Source organism: Mauremys reevesii, linkage group 13 (genome assembly GCF_016161935.1).
Source record: "Mauremys reevesii isolate NIE-2019 linkage group 13, ASM1616193v1, whole genome shotgun sequence".
Taxonomy (NCBI): Eukaryota; Metazoa; Chordata; order Testudines; family Geoemydidae; genus Mauremys; species Mauremys reevesii.
The window spans coordinates 48,208,166-48,229,442 of NC_052635.1; the positions used below are offsets into that span (position 1 = coordinate 48,208,166).

A 21,277-nucleotide genomic window follows, 5' to 3' on the forward strand; every position below is an offset into this window, starting at 1 on the left:
ATACACCATTTGGATCCGCGAGCAGGCGGGTGTGGATGCCCACGGATATGTTGCGGAGCTGGGGCATCTCTCTGCTCTGGGACCTCTGCGATGCGTGTGGCAGGCACGCCAGGGTTACCAGTTGGTGGTAGAGCTGGCCAGCCACTGCCCAATAGGAGTTTGGTCCTGTGTTCTAGGGGTTGTACAGTGCTCTCCTGCTTCAGCGACCTGGGGGGCAGCGGGCCAGGAGCTGCACAGTTAAACCCAGGGAAATGAATCTCTCCGAACACAACCAGTTGCTGGTTTTACTAACTCACCTCCAGGTTCTCAGGCTATTACTCCAGACACCACCATTTATTTACTCACATCTGTTCTGCAGGGATTCGCAGCCCTGGGTCGCTCTTGAGGCTGCTCTGATTCGCTTTCTTTGCCAGCCTTTGTCGATTAGTATCACTATTTTTTTTGTGGGGGGCAGGGATGCTTTTTCCCTCTCTCTCACAGGAGAGATGCCTGCCTCTGACCAGAGGTATCAGAGCAACACAAACACACCAGTGGCTGCTCAGCGATTCTTATTGCTAGTGGGAGAGCTGGATTTCCTGCTAAAACTACCAGTCCCGGGAGCTGGTAAATATTTCTTTCCTGGCAAAGTATCCTATGTATTTGTAGGGTTCTGCACAGTTTCCTCCTGTGTTCTTGTGGACAATGCCATACTTGATAGGTGGTGGGAGGAAGGGGGAGGGAAGAGGTAGCTTTTATTACTGTCCTTGACTGCGAGCCGTGTGCTCTGCCTCTCTGTCTGGTTTTAACTGCCTGGCAGTGGCCCTGGGGGATTTTTTAATGTATTATATACTTTGCTAAGCCATGGCCCTAGAGCACTGGAGAGGTGCAGTTATGTGACCCTGTTAGCAGAGCCATCAGGAAACCGGGGGCCCTGCACTTTGCCTTTCAGGTTGTTGTGAGGGCACCATCAGGCTTTGAAGTTCACCAACACCTGCTGCTGCAATGGCTTGTTCTCAGGCGGCTGCTTCAGCCCCAGCAGGGCTCAGAGCTTCTCTTTAGTCATTACGAAAAGCTGAGTCTGGAGAACACCCTGAAATCTACAGAGCCTGCCCTGGTGCCACAGGGAAAGCCGGCCCCTCCAGGCAGTTACGTTTCATGCAACTGGATTTCTGTAGCCCCCTGGCACAGACCAGGGCCAACACCTGATCTGAGCTCCCCACCCTCCCCCACCCACAGCCACGGGGCCGTGAAGAGTTGCTCCACTTTGCACTGTGCATGGAGGATGCTCCCAAAGCCCAGGGTCTGGCTGCAGGACACAGCAGGGTGAGGCTGAGGCTTCCCATCAGCAGGGCACGAAGAGAGGAAGGGACCCAATGGAAACCTCTCCAGGCGCAGCAGAAAATTAAGCGGAGAGAATTAATCTGAGCCTCTTACTTTGTCCTGTAAGTAGCTGCACGGCTCTGTACACCAGCTGGTACCAGGAACTGGTCAGGTTTTCAGGGTAGCGGCTGGGTCTCCCCACAAAGGGTCCAAATTCTGCCCGCTGCTGTGTTCCTGTTACCCAGCACTGGCACGGCAATGCCCTTAGCGGAAAGCCAGGGCCTCTCTGCACAGGGGACTGAAGAGCCCATGGGGCGCGGCTAGACGCGCAGGAGAGAACCCTGGTGTCCTGGCCTCACCTCCCTCCCTTCGCTCTAAAGCAAGTGCTCCCAGCACATGGAAGGCGGTGGCAGGCCAGAGCCCTGGTATGGGAATGCAGAGCTCCACGGCTGGGTCGCGGGGGGCTCAGGTGCTCAAAGATCGTGGGTAATTACCCACCATGGCAGGCTGGCAGGCAGGCGGGTGGGGCAGTTCGCGCTGGCTAGGAGCATGTTTTGGCAGAGCAGGATCTGGAGGAGTTTGCTGTTACCAATAGGGCCAAGCCCTGACATGGGGGCAAGGCAGGCGTTCGGGCTCGAGGCGCTAGCTGCCCATTTCACCATGCGCACGTGATGGGGGAGCTCCCAGCGCTGCTGTCTCAGTCTGAGCTCCGCATTGCACCCCCAGCAGGCAGTCCAGGCGCAGGGTTAGGCTCTGCACAGCTCAGGAGACATTTCCCAGCAGGCCAAGCTGAGCAACCCCCCCCCCCCCCCATGGGCTCTGGTGACGTCAGAACAAACCCCCGACTCACCCTGTGCAGAGCTTACAGCCAAACGCCCCAAGCCAGCCCCGAGAGGGCAGGTCCTGTCTCCCCACATGCGCTGCAGGATCATGGCCTCCTGGTGAGGCTCTGAGCCGAAGAACTGGCAGCTGCAGCTGATCCTCCAGCTGGGGGGAATCTAAACCCTCAGCTGGGATTAAAGTGCTGCTCTGCAGCGTGGCAGGGCCTGCAGCTGGGACCAGCACCAGGCCAGGGTGCGTCATGGCTGCGGGGCACCTCCAGAGGGCACTGTCATGGGGGGGGGGATGCTGTCTCACATGGTACCCTGCTCAATTATAGTGCCCAGGGTTTATGAAAGGGCCCCCTGTAAAAGGCTGCTGTGAACAGAGAGGCGGAGGCTGCGTCCATTTAAAGAGCTTTATTCACTTCAGCAGGGCTGCAAGTCACAGCTTGGATCATGTGGTGCATGGGGAGGTTAGAGCAAGAGAGCAGCTGAGATCCCCTTTCCCCTCCTGGCTGACTGCAGGGCAGGGGCCCATGGCCTCCCGCCCGCGCCAGGAGCTGCTCTCGCGGGCTGCAGCTCACCCTCCCCGCGGATGATCGGCGCACAGAGAAATACTAACACGTGCCCCGGGAACAGGCTGGCTCGGCCTGTCGTATTGAACAACCAAGGGTAGGAATGCTCAGAACCGGGCTGTGGCTTGAACCCACCCCCCTCCCTGGACAGAGGAACGGGTTCGACAGTGGGGGAGGGTCAGCCTGAGCCCTGCAGGGGGCTGGGCACCATCAACAGTCCTCAGGAGCGAGCCAGGCCCGAGCCCCTCCCCACTTCTCCAGGAAATGCAATAAGGGAAGAGGGGCAGCTCTTAGGCCCCAGGGTTGGGTAACTCCAGACGGCAGAGCCCTGCGCTTCCCCAGGCTTAGCCACAAACCAGCCGACCCAGGCCCCGGCTTTTATCCAAAGGAAATCTAAGCAGGTTGGCGTTTTCTGCCCCTTCCCTCCAGCCAGTGGGATGGCTCCTTAAAACCAGCGGGGCTTCCCACTCAGAGCGCCCCTCTCTCCCTCCCAGGCCCCCAGAGACTGGCCTCCTCGGCCGGGTGGCAGCCTGGAGGAGGACGAGGTGACTATTTACAGTCTATAGGAATGAGCCACATAAGCTGTAGCCACCCGACTGGATCCAACCAGCATAACTACACTGGGTCTCTCGAGGGAGGGAGGACAGGACTCATGGGGCAAAGCAAAGGGGAGTGACTGCGGTTCCCACATACAGAGACCCAGATGGGTTCACTGGAGTCATAAAAAGCTAGCAATGCGAAACGGGGGGGAGCAGCTGGCATACACTAAACCTGGCACAAAGCTGGAAGCCCTGTCTGCACACGGCCCCCAGGGGAACCAGTGCGACTAGTGGCCGTATTCCATGGAAACGAGCCCCAGCCCCTCCCCTGGGCACAGACAGCAGGGAGAGCCCCCCCCCTAACAAGCTGATGGCAATGGGGAAGTTCCCCACCTCTGGTCATACCCTACTTGGGAACAGAGAGGTCCCATTTCTGCATTCGAGTCCTGGAGACGGCACTGCATCAGCTCAAGGGTATTTTTTAAAGAAATTTAAAAATCCATAGCTACACGGCAGGGTGGGGAGAGAGGGGTACATGCGAGAGTCAGAGTGTGTGCACACACACGTTAGTCTCTGATTCGGAGCATTAGATTTCCATCGACCCGGCGCCAGTCCTCGTGCACTCCTCCTCTGCCCAGTCTGGGGTGGGGAGGGACGTGTGTGTGTCGGGGATCCAGCAGCCCGGTCCGTGCCACGCCGGCTCAGTCTACAGCAGGCAGGAGGTGTCTGCCGCCCGCTTCCTCAGCTCTTTGCCCATTTTGTGGTGGTGGTGCTGGTGGTGGGAGGGGGGGCCGCTCAGTCCGGCGTGGTCAGAGAGCTGGCCGCCCAGCAGCTGGGTGTCTTGCATGTGCCTGGCGGAGGAACCGTGGTGGGGCGCCTCAGAGCTCTCCTCCGGCTCCACCCGCAGGTAGGCCTTGACCTTGTGGTGCCGGGCTTTGCTGTCGCTGAAGTCGATCACCCGGCACTCGTACGTCCCCTCGTCGGTGGGCTTCACCCTGGAGAGCCGCAGCTTGTGGGAGATGTTACTGCCGACCACCTTCACCACCTGGCGGGGAGCGGGAGAGAGCACAGCGCTGAGAGCAGAAGGGCTCCAAGAAACTCCCCTAACCCCCGCCAGCCCGTCCCCAGCCCTCCCACGCTCCATCACACCTTTCCATGCAATGCCCCCAGGCAGCGGTGGATTAGCCACTGGACCAACGGGGGACCCTGGAAAAATGGGCACCCCCGCGTCCCAACCTGCTCTGCCTGGCCGGCGCTCCTGTCAGGGAGCGGGGTCGGGATGCAGGGGCTTGCCCCACTCCGATCCGCCCAGCCCGTCTGCTGGGGTGCCGGGCCCCCGCACCCTGACCCCGCTCCCCAGCAGGAGCACTGGATGGGCAGAAGCCCCCGCAGCCCGACCCCATTTCCCCGGCAGGAGTGTGGGGAGGGGTCCCCACTTGCTCTGGCCAGGGCCCCACAAAACCCTAATCTGCCTCTGCCCCCAAGGAAGGTGCCAACAACTCGGGGTGGGTGGGGCCTTAGGCTTCAGAGTCACAGCTGCTCCCAGGCTCCACTCTTGCTCTGGGCAGGGGGAAGCAGTTGCTGCAGCCCTTGGAAAGCCTTCCCCAGGTCCGGCGCCCCTGGCCCACGCTAGCTCCATCTCCCCCCTGGCTGTGCAGCACCCTCCAGAGCCACCATAGCTAGAGGGAGAAGAAGAAACATGGGGGCCGGGGAGCTGGGTCTCTGCTACAGCTGGAGCGAGTGACCATCAGTGCCCGGCTGCCCCCAGCGCTTGGCTCACGCCAGGCCCTGACACCTTGGTGAGATCAGCGACCCTGTGACTAACCACCCCACCGAAAGGGGCAAGAGGTGAGGCTAACTGGAGCAGGCCAGAGGCCCCAGACACGGAGATGAAGCAGCTCACGGTTGTGGTAGGGTACATGCCATTCGGCCGGTCCCAGGAGAAATATTCAGCCACTGGCCAGGACATAACATCGTCTCCTCTAACGCACACCCCTCACCCCCAGCCCCTGTGCACGATGGGATCCTTCAGCCCACAGCTGCTCCGGCCCAGGTGATGAAATCCAGCATTCTCCACCGAGCTGTGTTTGAGATCGATGCAGAACCATGCAGGCTAATTAGCTTTTCTACCAAATTGATTCGCTCTTAGTATTTATCACCCAATGAAATTTAAGACTTACGCACTAGTCCAAGCTGCTGCTGCTGTTGGGTAAGGTCAATAAATCAGATTTATAACCCACCCTGAGGCCCCTGGCTCTGTTCCCTCTAATCACACTGGATGGGAAAGGCCATTTTTCTCCTTACCACTGCATTGGTGAGCTGAGGATTTTGTGGGGTTTAGCGCCTGGCCTGGAGGCTGCAGCCTGGGAGTCGTGAACCCCCGGCTGAAGAAGCAACAGAGCAGAACCAAACCCAGCCACAGGCTCAGCGAGCGGGAGAGACCTGTCACCGGCCTAATGAATGGATTCATTATAGGGCTGCATGTGCTCTGCAGCTGCAGGCCATGGAGCCAGAGAGTAATGAACTGATGCCTTAAGATGGGAGTGAGGCGGTCGGGCTGGACGCACAGTCTGGGGGTGCTGGCATTACGCAGCCACGGATGGGGTGCTCCTGAGACCTGCAGGCGGCTGCAGATTGCACGGTAGCAACATGGTGTAGCTGCTCTGCCACATCCCCTTAGCAGCGTCTGCTAATGAGAATCTCCGAGAGCTGCCAATGGTCATTCCAGCTGTAAACGCAGCAGAGAATTGGCATGCAGTCTCCCCCTGCCCTCTGCTGGGGTTGAAGGCCCTGTGGTGCAGCAAGGAACGCCCGTACAGCAATGCCAAGCTGTCACTAAGATTTTTTCTTCCCGCATTTTCAAAATACAACATGAGAGTTAGCTGGGAAGGAAGCTGCCAGGGAGTCTAATACTGTCGATGAATTTTTAGAATGGGCTGGATAATTTTGTGACCAATACTCACAGCTGTAGCTGCACAGACTAGGAAAAGGGTCAGCAAATCTCATGCTCCTGATTGCAGCAAGGTCAGGAAGGAATTTAAATAGCAGTTTGCATTTATATAGCACTTTTCATCCACAGATTTCAGAGTACTTTGGAAAGTTGAGCAAAAGATCATTATTCCCATTTTACAGATGGAGAAATTGAGGCCCAGTGCCTAGACCAAGGTCACGCAATGAGACATGAGGCCCAGTCTGCTGCCCTGTTCCACTGGACAATGCCATTTCTCCAAGTACAGCTGCTTACTGAGATGGGGAAGGCTAGAGGTCTGGCTAGAATTTACACACAACACCAAGTATTGCAGCCTTGAAGGGAGGTGAGCTATCCGGTCTTTTGCTGAAGAGTGGGAGATTCTGGATGGTGACATGAGAAAGGATCAGTCCCTCCTTTTAACTTTGTATTACAAGAACAAGGAGTCACTTAAAGAAATTAATGGCTGGTAAATTTAGCCCTAATAAAAGGAAACCTCCTTTGCAAACCTTGCAGTCAGTCTGTGGAATTTGCTGCTCTAGTGGGTACTAGAGTCCTGTCTTGTGGCTGGATTATAAAAGGGCTGGATAATTTTATGATCACTAATAATATCTGCAGTGATGCAGGCTGAGATAAAAGTAATGAAATGTCATGCTTCAGGGTGTGAAGTGACCGCCACAGGGGTCAGGAAGGAATATTCTCCCTCGGTGCAGCCACTGGAAGCTGGGCTAGATGCTGGAGGGTTTCTTTGTAGGCTCTGACGCACTGGATATTGGCCATGCTGCAGCTGGACACTGATCGCCTTGGTAGCCCAGCAGTCTCTCCTGGCATGGCCAATGCTGCCCTCCTAGGGAAATGCAGTTGCTGTATGGGCATAACTGCCCTTCGGTGACAGCCCAAATGCACCAAGCCAGCAGCTTGCTAACGAACTCAAGAGACACGTGCCCTGGCTGTTGCCTTCCAAGCTGCTGGAAAAGCACCTTGAAATGCCACCCAATACTCCGTACAGGCTCCTTTGAAAGCTGCTTTTGTTTACAATAAGGAGACAAGTTTCCTTTGTGCCTCTCTCGGCTCAAAGCACCTTCTCTTCCGCCTCTGGGGTGAAATTCACCCCCGGGGAGAGCAGCCTAGTGCAAGGCTGAAGTCCCCCTGAGCCCCCGGGCACACAGGTCTGGAGCTGGCCCCTGCGCGGGGCTGAATTTCATTCTGGGTGAAAAGCCGGGAATGGGGGTTAATGCAGACAGGTTCCGAAGGGGGTTCCTGGTTCCTGGGCTGTAATGCAGTCGGACTCTCTGGGGCCGAGAACGTTCTTTGTGATCTGACCAAGTCTGAGCGGGTACCACCTGGCTACGGGAGCTCTCAGTGCGACGGTTGCAGAGCCTGGTTTGCCTTCTGGGGCCGGTTGTGTTTGCTTTACTTCCCCTTCGGACGCTGCACATTTTATCACAGTCACTTGCAGGGACGGCTCATCTCCCTGCATTTCTTTCCCAGGCTCTAAATGTTTAATAATCATGGACATTTAAAACAACAATCAATAAATAAATGTTTTCAAAAGTGAATCTCTCCCCGTGGCCTGAGCTGGAGGAAGCGTCACCCCCAGCCTGCCTGGGAATCAATCATAGTTACACAGGAAAACGCACTGATCACATTCAGGCATGCAATTAACTGCCTAATTATGCTGGAAAATGCAATTGCGCAGTTAAAGAGAAGACCCCACCCCAGGATCATTCCGCAGCTTCTGCCCTCGTGGCCTCCCATCTGCTCCCCCCACATCTCTCGCATGCTGGGAGTAGCGCCGCAGGGGGTCCCAGCTGGCTGGGGCTGAGGGCCAGCCCGTGAGCCTCTCTTGCATTTTAACGTTACACATTCATTCTTCACCACGCAGAGCGGAGCGGCTGCGGGCCTGGCGGCTGGGCATGAAGCCAGTGAGCGGCAGCGGATTATCCCAAATGCCCACGGGTCCCCAACAGGGGGCTAAATCGTGAAGGCACCACGGTCCCTCCAAGGGAAGCAAGGGTGCTCAGCACCTCCAAGAGGCATGTGCTGCATGGCCCCAGGCGAGCACTTACCGGTTCCATACACGTTGGACAGGCAGGTCTCTGACCTCCCAGCTGGGGCCAGCCTGATGGGCCCTGCAGCTGAGCTCATAGCAAACCCCACGCCAGGCAACACGCCCCCCAAACGGACCAGCTCACCCAGCCCATCTTGGATGAGTAGCTAGGAAGTCAGAGCTGGTGCTGGGTTTAGGTGGAAACCAGTCAAACCTTAGCAGTTTCCAGAGAGCTCTGGAATCATTCAAAACCAGCCCAGGAAAGAGAAGTCGCGAAAGGAGCGGGCCGGGCGTTTCCCAGAGCTTGGTCGCCCGGCAGTGCTGCTGCTTTGACGCTCGCACTGAACGGGCACAGGCAGAGCAGCAAGGACCCGTGCGCGCCTGGATTTCCAAAGGCACGAGAGCAGGCGCACGTTTCGGGAGCCCTGTACCTGAGCTGCTCGTTTCCAAAGGTCCCACCAGCGAGCGTTACCGGGCCAGGCTGGGACTGCGCAGGTGGAGGGGAGCGGGGAGATGGAGCCAGTGCCATGTTGTGTAACTCTCCCATCGCTGCCCTTGCCCAGGCAGGGACATGACCCAAACCAACTAAGCTGGCATCCCCAGGCCCCGCACGCAGGCTAGCGCTGCCGGAGTGCCAGGGGAGGAAAGCACCGGGGGCTGAGATGGGGATATTTTTGCCTGTACACTCACTCCGGGCCATCGAGGACTTCTTCCAGCGTGTGTTCAACCCAGTCTGACGCAGCCACGCCAGCTGGAGCCATCCCCGCCTGTGCAGCACATCGATACAACGCCTTTACCCTGCTGGCATTGCTCCAGCGGAGCCGGTCGGGGTGCTGCTACGCACCCCGTAATGTGGGGTGGGGAAGGAATTTCCCCCCAGATCAGACTGGCAGGGACCTTGGAGGGGGGGTCACTTGCTAGGATTAGCTGGGTTTAGCTCACTGAATTCCTTCCCACAGCAGGGACCTCAGACGTGGTGCCCCTCACTCCCGCCTATTCTCCGCCCGTGCACAGAACAGTCTAGTCTCCCAGGGGCTGTAAGACCTTGGTGAGTTAGTGGGTGGGTGCTGGTGGCCTGTGTACACAGGAGGTCAGACTTGATCTGGTGATCCCCCTCCTAGCCTTAAAGTCTGCGTCTCTGACTCGAGGGATGGTGATTGACATTTACACAGCGCCTTCGGTCCTGTCCAGCCCCTGCCGACACTCTGGCCGGGAGTCACTTCCCCGCCGCGGAAACAGCCCCAGTTTGCATGGCATGCAGCAGCTGTGACAGCACCCGGCGGGCTGCGGGGGAGCGTGAAGCCCAGGCACAATTACACAAGGCATTTGGGGGAACATGGAGCCCCTCTCCCTGGCGTCTGGCCCTGGCACGTGGATTAACGTCCCTGATTCTTATGAGAAGGTTCTGTGTGCTCTGATGCCCACAAGTAGCTGGGATCTCCGTTGACTCGCTCTTCAATGGCACGGTGACCCCACAGACACTGAATCAGCAGGGGAAGCAGCCTGTCTGCGCCAGTAACACTGGAGCTCTCCCAGGCTAACAATGAGCAGCGTTCGCGGCTAGTTAGCTTCAGAAGGTTCACGAGGCCACAGTCCAAGGGGGCACGGCCCTAGGTTGTTACACAGAATCCACACCCGAGCCACATTCAGACTTGTGCAACTCCACTGGAGTAGCAGAGTCCCTGGACGCCAGGTCTGAATCGGGCCCTGAGAACTTTCTAAACAGAAGCACCCTAATGAGGGTGAGTTGTTCTAGCCACAGCGCCGAGGCAGTAGCACGACGGGTGCCCTAGACTAGAGAAATCTCAGCTAGATCAGGGTTTGAAACACGTCCACATCACACGCTCTTTGAAATAAATTCCCGGTGGGACAATGTGTGAAGGGTGATGAATGTGGCTCAACATTTTGGAGCCGACCCAGCTGACTAGGCCCAGGGGGATATGCTCTGCGTGCTGGGCTCCATGGGGGGAGTCATTATTGTCAATAGGATTTACCCATGTTAATCCCCACACATTGAAATGAGAGTAGATGCCCGTAGGTGGTGAGACTTGGAGCTGGATCAGCCCAGGGTTTCCAGTTGCCTGTATCTGTATTTTCAGGCCCCAATCCTGTGCGGCACTGAGCACCGTCAGCTCCCGCCAAAGAAGACAGGAGGTTGGGGAGTGCCACCGCTGGAGGGGTGAGCTCAGCTGTTTAACTCAGCACAGAACATGGGAGTGATGTGCTGGGCTTGCTCGGCCTTCCTCGGGCTAGCGCAGGGCTCTGAAAATCCCAGGCCGTCAGAGCAGTGGCAGTTAGAACCAGGACTTTTAAAATATTTTGCTATTTTTGTCATCCCGGGCCTGGGCAAAACCCGTCTCCGCCATGAGCTGCGAGATAATTGAGAAGCAAGTCTCTGTGACGCGCCTGCCTTATCAGAGCCAGAGCAGCCAGAGAGCGCAGGTGGGAGCCAGACCGACAGGGAGGGAGCGAAGACGCCAGTGACAGCAGGCGGCCAGGACCATTTATTTTATTTAACTAATTGGTGTCTCCTCGTTCCGTTCATGTGAGCCAAAATGTCTTCGGCCTTCTAATCCGCTAAATCAATTCGATTATTTTCTTCTTAGTGTAAACTTGTTCCTTAGATGCCTCAGGAACTCAAGTATCAGAGGGGAGCCGTGTTAGTCTGGATCTGTAGAAGCAGCAAAGAATCCTGTGGCACCTTATAGACTAACAGACGTTTTGGAGCATGAGCTTTCGTGGGTGAATCCCCACTTCGTCGGATGCAAGCCGTGGGTATTCACCCACGAAAGCTCATGCTGCAAAACGTCTGTTAGTCTATAAGGTGCCACAGGACTCTCTGCTGCTTTTACAGGAACTCAAAGAAGATCTATCCTGGGCTGTCTGCACCCTCCGTTCAGGGAGTTCGACAACGTGGCTGGTGATGAGCTTCGGGGCTTTCCCAGAGCTCAGGCCAGCTCGGATTGAAGCAGCTGTGCTCCGGGGAGGTGAGGGAAAGGGTGGGGTCTGCAGCAAAGGCCCAAGCCTGGGACTAGGGCGATCAATTTCCAGCTGGGACACAGGCACCCTGTGTGCGCAGGGCCAGTCACTCCCTCTTGGGGCCAGATTCTCCTCAACACCAGCAGGCAGCGGACAGGGGCCTTAGTGGGACTGAGAATTCGGGTCCTTGTGCCTCAGCTCCCCGCCTGTAACCTGGGGCCGGAAACCTCTCGTGTGGCCGTCTGGCCTGGTCAGACCTCGAGCTCCAGGGGGCAGGGATGACCTGTCTGTGCCACCCCCTGCACGCCGGGGCCTCGCTCGCAGCCAGAGTGTCCAGGCAATGCTAATAAACAAGGTTTAAGGCTGCAGCCCTCCTCATGCCAGCAACCTGCACTCATGCAAGGAGCCCCACCAGAGCCACAGGGCTGAGTGCTCCTGCAAGGACCCAAAGTCCCTTGCCGCCCATGAACTCCACTGGGGAAGGAGGGCTCTCAGCACCCAGGATTGGACCCTTCACATAGGCTAGTTCTGCAGTGACTGAGCTCCCAAGCTGCGCGGACCCCAAACTTGGCTGTGTGGGGCTACCTGGAGCCCTGGGATGACCCACCAGAAGATGTGCAGCAGGCATGTGCCTAGCAGCCTGAGCGGTTCCATGCTCCAGTTCGGAAGCACTGGCGCAGTGGATCCCTCAGTTGGATTCTCCCTCTGGATTCTCCAGCCCGAGAGTGCCCCCTCTAGCAGCCTCAATGGAAGCAGAAGGGAAGCCAGAGTCTTTGGCCCAAACCATTTCTCTCTCTCACTGCCCTTCCCTGGCAAAGGCCAATGACGTGATTTATCACGTGGTCACTGGGCAGAGAAAGGGCACCGCTCCTCCGGGACCGACAGCAGGCACTTAAGATCCCAAAGAATTTTAAAACACTGCAGAAAACATAATTGCTTGAAGAGCTAAATGAGTCATTTTGTTCTAATGTATGGCCCTGATTCAGGAGAGCACATAAGCACGTACTGCACTGTACATCAGTGAGACTTCGGCGCACACATAAATGCTCTCCAGAATTCAGGCTTAGATTCCAAAGCAAACCCCCCGGCAGGGAATCACTCTGCACAGTGCCACGCGGCACTCATGCGCCGTGGGTTGCAAGCCTTCACTATGGAGTGGCCACCAGCTCCTGATCCCAACATGCACCAGTTCTCCTACTGGCAGCTTTTCAAACCAAGTTGAAAAAAATCTTTGGTCTTTAAAAAACAGAACGGGGCAATTTTTGTTCAAGCTGCCAGCGTCTCGGGGACCAAAGTTACAGCTGTACCCTCGATTAAAGCTCTCGCCAGAAGTCAGTATCCAAACTCACGCTTATTTTCGTGGCCTCCTTCCCAGTTTCTTCCTGCTGAGATGCTTTTAGCTGTCGGGGAGGGAGGAATGGGGGTGGGGAGAGAAGGAGAGAAGAGAACCCATTAGTTTAGCTGGAAGGGGAGAAAAACCCATCAGACTAATTCACACCTCAGCCCCTAATTTATGCTTAAAAGGCAGCTCTCGGGGAGAGCTGGTGTTTAGGTGGCAGAGGTAATGTGGAGGAGGGGAAGCGAGTGTGCTACTGAGTGAAAGTTCCAGCAGTGAAAGGAAAAGAGGAAAAATTCATTCTGCTTCAGCTTTCAGCACTGAATGCTGCACCTGGAAAAGGCACCAGTCCTGCCTGCTCACACAGGCTGCTCCCGGCCAGAGAGACCTGGCAGACTGCAGATAAGAAAGGAGTTTGCCATGCAAGATGATGACACCAGGCTGCAACAGGCACAGAGGCACCAGACCAGAGACGGGGAGACGGAGCGCGCCGAGGATGCTGCAGTCAGTTCTGGGCCCCTCCACACCAGGCAGATGATGACAAATAGGAAGGCAAAAGCCGAATGAAGGGGCTGGGGTGAATGATTTATGAGGAGAGATTAGCAACGTGCTGCTGGGCTCAATGATGGCTAAGGAATGCAGGGATCACTGGGATGGATGTCCGGGAGCAACAGAACCAGCCTAGGCAGAGGAAAATGCAGGCTGGATGTCTGGAAACCCAGACTTCAGACCAGGGAATAATCCGCCCAGGGGAAAGGGGCTCAGTGGGCCCAGCGATTTAAGGGTGGGCTGGGAAGAGCCCTGGAGAATGCACCAGGCAGGACCCTGCCCCAGCCCAGGAGCCTTGCCACACAGAGCATCTAGGAGTGAACAGATGTTCTTTGCATAGGGACAAGGCTGCTGCTGAGCCCGGGCAGCCCAGAGGGGCCTGGGGTAAAGGACATGGAGAAAGGAACAGGAGGGGAAGAAACCAGCCGTTCACGGAGCTGGTTGTTCTCTGCCCTCTCTCTCCTCACCCCTTCCAGGTGGCATCATCCTGCTGCAGAGAGCCGCACCCCACCCACCCCGCGAACCTCTCACGAGCGAGGGGGAGCTGTCCCAGGTGCTGAGCACCATTTCCCAAGATGGGTACTCAGCTAGAGCCCCAGCCTCTGTTCCGAGTGTCCAGATACAGAACTGGGACCCCTCGGCGACCCGCAGCCGCCGAGCCTCATCGGTGGGCGTGGGGGGTGCCAGCTTACAGGCTCTGGTTTTACCTTCTGCTCCTAAGTTCAACTATTGCGGCCACAATTTGCATGTAACTTCTGTAGCGGGGTGCTCTTGTAACTGGCAGGCCGTGAGACCCCAGCTGTGTGGGGCAATACGGGCAGGCCTGGGTGCTACGGGCGACGGTGTGAAGGGAGAGTCTCGGACAGCTGGGCCGTGCAGAGACAAGCCCGGACTGATCGGTAAAGGCTCCTGGCTGGAATCAGGGTTTAGATTTGGGGTTTGCATTAGGTTTCAGTGTCGGGACGACCCTCTTGCTTCCCCATTCCCCACCCTTCTGGGCTCTGAGCTGCTTCACGGCTCAGCACTTCCCGAGGAGAATCAATGCCTCTGAATGGCCTGCTAAGCTGTGCAGCGGCATCCTCAAGTGCAGCGAGCCCGCTCCGTCTGCTCCCCTAGTGTCTGGGACCCAGGTGCCCGAGCTCTGCGGCCTGGCATTCAGCTCATGCTGAGAGTCACATTCTTCCCCCCCACCCGCCTCACTCTCCCCCCACCCCCGTTCTATAGCAATGCTGCCGAGTGATAGCATTTCTCTGACACGTCTCTCAATTTATGGTAATACTGCCAGAGACACAAGAATACAGCCTCATTAAAATACCTAAAGCTGCCTTATCTCTGTGTGAACAGAAAGAGAAATAAAGAGACAGCTGTTTGCCAGGACTGATATCCGGAGCGAAGGGGGAGCGGGCGATGAAGGGATGGACAGTGGTGACACAAGGGGAGAACACAGGAGCACGAAGACAAATCCACTTGTGATATTATCAAAACCCAGCAGGATCGGCCAGCTGGCATCAGAGGTAACAGGGGAAAGAGACACACCACGGGGAGGCCACGCACCCCCCCAGCTGCTCCAGCCCAGCCAAGGTGCAGAGCGTGGCCTGCGGGACCCTGGGAAGTAACCTTCCCTGCTGTATCATCCTGGTATGATCCCTGATGGTGGGGTGGGACTCGCGGCCAGAATCCTTCCTCCCATCTGGGGAGGGCTGGGGAAACAGACTCCACTGCCAAACGTGGGTTCTGAGGAAGGAGACGGGGTGTGGGGAGGGGGGTGTCACTGGGATAAAGTCTCCATATTCAGCCCTCTGGAGACACAAACACCCTGGGCAAACTATACTAAAATGGCTCATCCCAGAGCTACCTGCCAACCGGGCACACTGCCAGGCTGCCGGCAGCAGTGGCAGGAGCAGCAGCCTCTCGGCAGGGGAGTGCCCGTGAGCAGGACCCCCCACCAGCCCCTGGCATTGGGGGAGGGCAGGTCTGGTTTGCCAAAGGCAAACGCCAACAAATCTCAGGCAGTAATTCCGAGGCAGAGAAGCCAGCGGGGGGGGGCGTTACCTGGTTTGAAGCCCACGTCTGTTTGTCTGTCCAGTCCTGGTGATTGCGAACGTACCACCACTGGATCTCGAGCGAGTAGGAGGGGGAGCCGCTGCCTCGGAAGGAGCAGGCCATCTCCACGTCCTCCCCAGCGTGGGCCGTCATGTCATGCGGGGTCTCTGTGAACAGGGCTGCAGGGGAGAGAGAAGGGAGAGCCAGCCCCCCGTTAGGGACTGCAGGGCAGTCGGACCCCCTGCCCACAGCAGCCTGCCTCGGCTGCCCACGGCACAGCCTGCGCCTGGCCGGTCAGGGGAGGTTTTCACCAGAAAGATCCCACCCCCTGGGGCTGAGGGCAGACACACGTCAGCCCAGCCCTAAGCCACCCGCCTGTGCAGCCCCCACATTCATTTAACTTTGGGCTACGCGGCTCAGCCCTAACCCAGGGACCCTAAGAGACCAGCTTCTCTGCGGAGAGCCTGCCCCCAGCGCAGCCATCCTGGGAACGATCCTTTCTGTACAAACAGGGTCATCCAAGTCAAAGATGTCTGCTGGGCCTGGCTCTCCTCTCACATACGTCAGTTCTACACCTGAAAACCTTCACTAGCTCTCCTGGGCTTTCCCCAGACTCCTGCCTGTGTCCGTGAGAGCAGCACCAGACCCTCAGGCTTTTTAAAAGAAGCAATATCCGGCCGGAGAAAGACCCAGCAGCATGCAAAGGGGCCTTTTAGGAACCGTGAGTCCATCCTGCTCTCCCAAGCCAGATTGTTCCCGGGCGCCTCCCGTTCCAGGACACGCAAGATGTCCAAGTTACAGGATCTCTGCCCAGTAAACCAAACACAATCCCAGCGCTGCCTAAATCGAAGTATAAATGAAAAACAAAGCCTCATTTAATGCCGCCCCAAACAGTCTCCCACATGCCATATGGTTTGCTTTTCTCTCTCAAAACAAATATTGTTCAGAGGTGTAATTAGAATTCTTTTCACCGTCTCTGGAGAGTATCGTTCCACTGTAAAGAGTGTTTGCAACGGGCAGGTCATTCCAGAAATGCTATTGTCACAATCAATGACATATCCCACCGACAGCTTCTACCCTGTCAGGAGAGACCACCCCGTCCCCACCCTCTTTGGTTAGACTCCATGGGGCTGAGGGTTTAGCACCTGAATACTCAAAGCCTTCCAGCATTTGGAAGCCCCCACACTTCCAGGCTGAACAGGCAACTTCCCTCCCAGGAGTGTTTCGTTTGGGTGAAACACGGGCAGCTATTGTATCAGAACCAGTTCATCCCGTCCTGCTCAGTGCTGACTTTCCAGCCACCAAGATCCGCAGAGCTGCCCCTCAAATCCACCCGGTTTCCTCCAACTCCCGCCCCAATGGCTTTTCCTGCCGCTGTGATTCTGCTTGGGAGCTGATTTCTACAGAACTGCATGTGCCGCTTCCCCGTGGGTTTCTTGCGGAGTTCAGATCCAGGCTGAAAACTGAATTATTATCACCCCAGACAGAAAAGTTAATACCTTTAATATCTCTCCATCCCTCTGGACACATGGAAATCCCACAGACTTATCGCTTTCCTTTAATCCATTTTAGCAGGGGAGCTCAGGAAAATACATTGCATAAGGGGCTTAACAGGCATCCCCGTCTCCTTGCTGAATTCGTGGCGGCGCTCCTCCCATGCCACCCATTCAACCAAGGGACCCCAGACACCAAGAATTACAAAGGCTTCAGTCAGTGCAGGAAGATATCCTCGGGGTTCCATAACAGCCAAGCCCCGGAAATAAGTGTGAATTACAGGCCTGCGTAAAAGCGCTCTCTTGGTTCAAGCTGGCTACATAAAAAGGATGAAAGCCCCCTGCCTCCTGGTTCCAGCTACTCCGCGACATACGGTGAAGGGCTGCGCTTCTTGCTCCTGCAGCATCAGGGCTGGGGCCATTACCATGAAACAATTACACAAGAATGACGCTAATGTTCTCGGATTATGGCCTAATCGGGATCTCGCCCTCCAGTTCCACCATCAGCAAAAAGTACAACCGATGGATTTCTCTGCCTGCGCCTTGTGTGTCAGTTTCCTGCTCATGGGGTCCAAGGGCCACCAGCAGCAGGGTACTGTGCAGACGCCTCCCGCTGTGCTTTAATTCTCACCCACAGCCCCGCCTGGAGTGCCAGTTCAGGGGCTTCTATACGGCCCTCAGTGCCCCAACTCCCAGCCCGCAGCATTCCTGCCCTGCCAGTCCTGGCCACGGCAGAGGGCCTTGCCAATGCTCCTCTCCCCCGACCTGCACGGCCCGGGCAGGGCCGCCCCTAAGCTCTGTCGCCCTGCACATCAGTCCTGCGAGCAGAAGCCCTGCAATCCCAGTCTTCACTCTCCCTACAGCAAAGGCTCCCGTGCTCTGGTTTGGTGAGGTGGAGGCCATTCACCAGGGGCTTGAGCAAGGTTCTCCTCTGTTGTGAGGGAGGCGGAGTCTCTGAAGGTGAGCGGCTCGCGCGTTAGGCCCTGGCACGGTGCACAGAGGGACGACTGGTTCATTGTTGGAAGGTAAAGAGCCATCCCAAGCTGAAGTATTGTTATCCCCAGTTCACAGACGTAGAAACTGAGGCCCAGAGCGGTTATGTGAGCAGCCCAAGGTTACACAGCAAGAACGCAGCAGAGCTGGGGTTCAGACCCAGGTTCCTATGCCTAGCCCAGTGTCTCCATTTGCCTCCTTCAGTTCACGAGAGAATTGTTCCATGGCAGCAGAGGAGCACGGCAGCCTCTTGGTAAGGAACAAGGCAGCCACTGGTGGCTCCTCGTTTCCCCTTTCAGAAAACACAGCGTTGGTGTGTGGCAGTCCCACGGCTCGGCCTTCCTCTGCCCGTCTGCTGCACACGTCCAGCTCTGGCAGTGGCAGCCAGGGTGCAAGGGCCCTGGAGCACCCACTCCAAGGGCAGACGGCACAAGCTTGTGCTACAGCCTCAGCGTTGCTGTTGTGCACAAAGCCCGGGGCCGGACCCCGGCTCACACCCTGAGCCCCAGCGGTGCCCGGGGGCAGCTGCGGTTTGGGCAGTTCCCCCAGCACTAAACAAAGCTAGGTAAGAGTCAATGCCTCCCAAGTGAGTGGGAAGCACTTTCCTTAATGAGCACATCCTACGGGACTCCTGGTTTCAATGCCACGTATGTTCTTATTACTGCTGAGCAGCTTGTTCTTAGCATCTGCACTATTTGTTCTAAACGCTGCACAACGTAGCAACGCGAGCCTGTCGTAAGGCCGGCTGGCCCTGCCCCCAGCTGTCCAGGACCCTGCTTTCTAAGGTGGCGTCTGAGCACCGCCCCAGCCCCACTTCCCCTGGGCACACAGAATTAGTTCCCCTCGAGGGAACGTTGAGGCCGAACTATCCCCAGTGAATGCAGGTGTAGCTGGGCTCTAGCGCTGCATCGAGACACCACAGCTCAGAGCACTCTCTGCAGTGGGGCTCCCTGCCTTAGATACTGCAGCTGGGGCCAGAGAGGCGCCTGAGCTGTTATGAGGCAGGGCAGCGGTTCTCCCTCCGTGCAGGTGGGCAGCGAGTCACAGGGAGGCTAAGCGACTGGCCCAACATCCCCCGGGAAGTCTGGACAGAGCAGAGAATTGAACCTGGGTTTCCCAAGTCCCCTAACTGCTGGGCCATCCTCCCTCCCGGAAACCAACCATCTGCAAAACGGGGGTTAATTCAGTTTTGGATCCAGACCCAGCTCTGAGCTTGGTGGCTCCACTAGAGATCTCATGAGAAAGCCTGTTCCAGACCACGCTGCAGGCTCCAGAGGCTTGGACTGCTGGGAAGGCCCCCCCCCCATCGGCACCTCCCCCTGCCCATCATTAGACACTAAGGAGATCTGACCCAGCCTTACTGGAGCAGCCTCTGCAATCAAGCCTCTGCCTTGGCTCTGGGTACCAGCAGCATGCCGGGGTGCTGACCAGCAGGACGGCACCCTCCGTTTGCCAGCTCCCCCGACAGCCTCAGCACGTCCCGCAGATCAGGGATTTGCTCTAGCGGGATCTCTCCCCTGTGAGATCTCCCGGTGGTCCTCATCCTTGCAGCATCACTGTCCCCATCAAGTCAGGGCCTGGTGAATAGCTACAGGGAGACAAGCTCAATGGGGCAGCAAGTCTCTTGCTAAGCAGCCTGAGTAACAGTAAAGGGGAGGGATGTGGGGCCACAAGCCCAGGAGGCTGCATTACCCCTGGGTAGGGCAAGGAGTGGGAAGCAGTTAACCCCGTGCTGCCCAACTGAATCACAGCCAACCCCCTCCCCCCACGCCCCCAGCCAATGCACAAGTGAGCCATTCTCGGCGTGCCAGGATTAGCAGGTGCAAACGACTCCTCTAGGTGGAGCGGACCCGCTGGATTCTGCTAGGTGAGGCCAGGTGCTTTAGCCATTGAGGGCAGACGACAGCTCTGAAGGGCAGTGGGGGAGACGCACACGGGGCTGGACGTGGGGACCATTTCACCCGATTCCCGGCCAGGCCCTGCCTGCCGCAGCCACCCCACCATGTAAAATGGAGCACAGAGATTCCCCGGAGCGGACAGGACTTGGTCTCGGCTTTGGGAGCTGATGGGGCCTGCAGTGCTGAGAGGAGAAGGACGAAGAGGAAATAAGCTGACCCCCATTATTGCGTCTGTTACAAAATCGGTGGTTTCAGAAGCTTAAGACCGTAAAGCAGCTTATTAACATGAGCCTGCGAGAAAGGCGCTGGAAGCACAGAAGGTAGCGACTGCCCAGGCTACAACATGTGCAGGGCCTCTGCTGCCAAGAAGCCCAGGCGTTTAGACTGGATTTGTATTTGCTTCTAATCCTGGGTCCCTCTGTGACAACAAAGAGCGGGGGGGGGAAGCAAACACCAAAGCGGATCTTGCTGCGAGGGGCCCCCGCCATCTGGCAGAGTCCTGGCACGCACGTACCAGCAAAGGAAAGGCGACAGTTATATCTGCTCCAGCAACACGCTCCCCGCCTGGCTGAGAGCAGCCCTCGGCAAAGCTGACCTTCTGCTCCCCTTTGAGGTCCTGCCAAGTCCAGCAGCTGGTTCTCAATCGGCAGCGAGCAGGCTGCCATCAGGAGGCGGCAACCCAGGCTGTCAGCCGGATGCTGGGATTGGTACCAGCCTGTCCTGGGCCAGGCTCAACAAGGGTTGTGACCTCCTCGGCTTTCAGGCGAGCGGAGGCCAATACAACCACCGGTCGCTGCAGCACGGAGGGTTGGGTTCGGTGCCCGGGAAACCAGCGACTTGGCACCAATCCGTCCCCGAATGACGTGAGGGTGATGGAGACATTTCATAGGCCGCTTCCCCAGACCAGCCACCTCACCCCTGCGCTTGTCCTGTGATTTGCTTTGACGACTGGCACTCTCAGCCCCACCGGCCCCGTCGCTACCCGCGAGCGCGGCGGCTGCCTGAGACCCAGCACTACGCTGCCAGGGTTTCTCACACGCGCCCTCACGCCCCCCGCCGGAGCGGCTTGGCGTCTCGAGGGACTGGGGAGACAGCAAGCACTGCACTACTCGCCCTCCGCCAGACTGACCCAGAGCAGAGAGAAGCAGAAACTGAGGCAGAGCCGCCCCTCCTGTATGGTGGGTTCTACCAGCCGAAAGCCGTGCAGCCCCTCCCCCACCAATGACAGTCAGCTGGGCCCGGGGGGGGGAGGGGGTTGGATTGAGACCGGGCCCAACGCCACCCGAGTGGGCAGCAGCGGCCAAGGGATGCACTGGTTCCGGGTCCGTGCGAAGCCCCCAGTGACATGACCCGGCGGAGGGTGGCCATGGAGACACCCCTCCCCCATCCCCGCAGCCCCCGACGATGGATGCCTTGCAGTGCACAGAGGGCAGGGAGGGTGCGGCTGGGCCACGCTGGCCCCTCGACTGCTTCCAAATCCAACATGGCTCAGTTTCCTCCCCAGGCCGCAGTGGTTCCTCCAAGCTGGGCAACAAGGCCGTGACCGTTCTGCTCAGCAGGGAGCGTTCACCCCACCCAGCTCTGACGGGGGCACGGGGGTGCAGGTAGGGCCAATTGACCAGATCGGGCGGAGCGTCTGGCTTGACTGACAACGACTAGTGGTGATAAAGCCCAGCTGGCTGGAGGGTAAAGCCAGGAGGGCTGCAGCAGTGTGGACGCCGGCAGTCACCCTCT

General features: G+C 57.6%; 1 protein-coding gene across 2 annotated transcripts in view; it reads right to left on the reverse strand.

Annotated features, from left to right (window-relative positions):
- Positions 1–2,522: 2,522 nt before the first annotated feature.
- VSTM2L (V-set and transmembrane domain containing 2 like) overlaps positions 2,523–21,277 on the reverse strand; it is a 40,815-nt gene continuing 22,060 nt past the window's right edge. For both annotated transcript variants that reach the window (XM_039497199.1, XM_039497200.1), the window contains 3 exons: positions 15,169–15,338; positions 12,581–12,631; positions 2,523–4,279 (listed from right to left, as the gene is read on the reverse strand). In XM_039497199.1, coding sequence (XP_039353133.1) covers positions 3,941–4,279; positions 12,581–12,631; positions 15,169–15,338 — 560 coding nt within the window. In that variant the 3' untranslated portion in view covers positions 2,523–3,940. The remainder of the gene's footprint in view (positions 4,280–12,580; positions 12,632–15,168; positions 15,339–21,277) is intronic.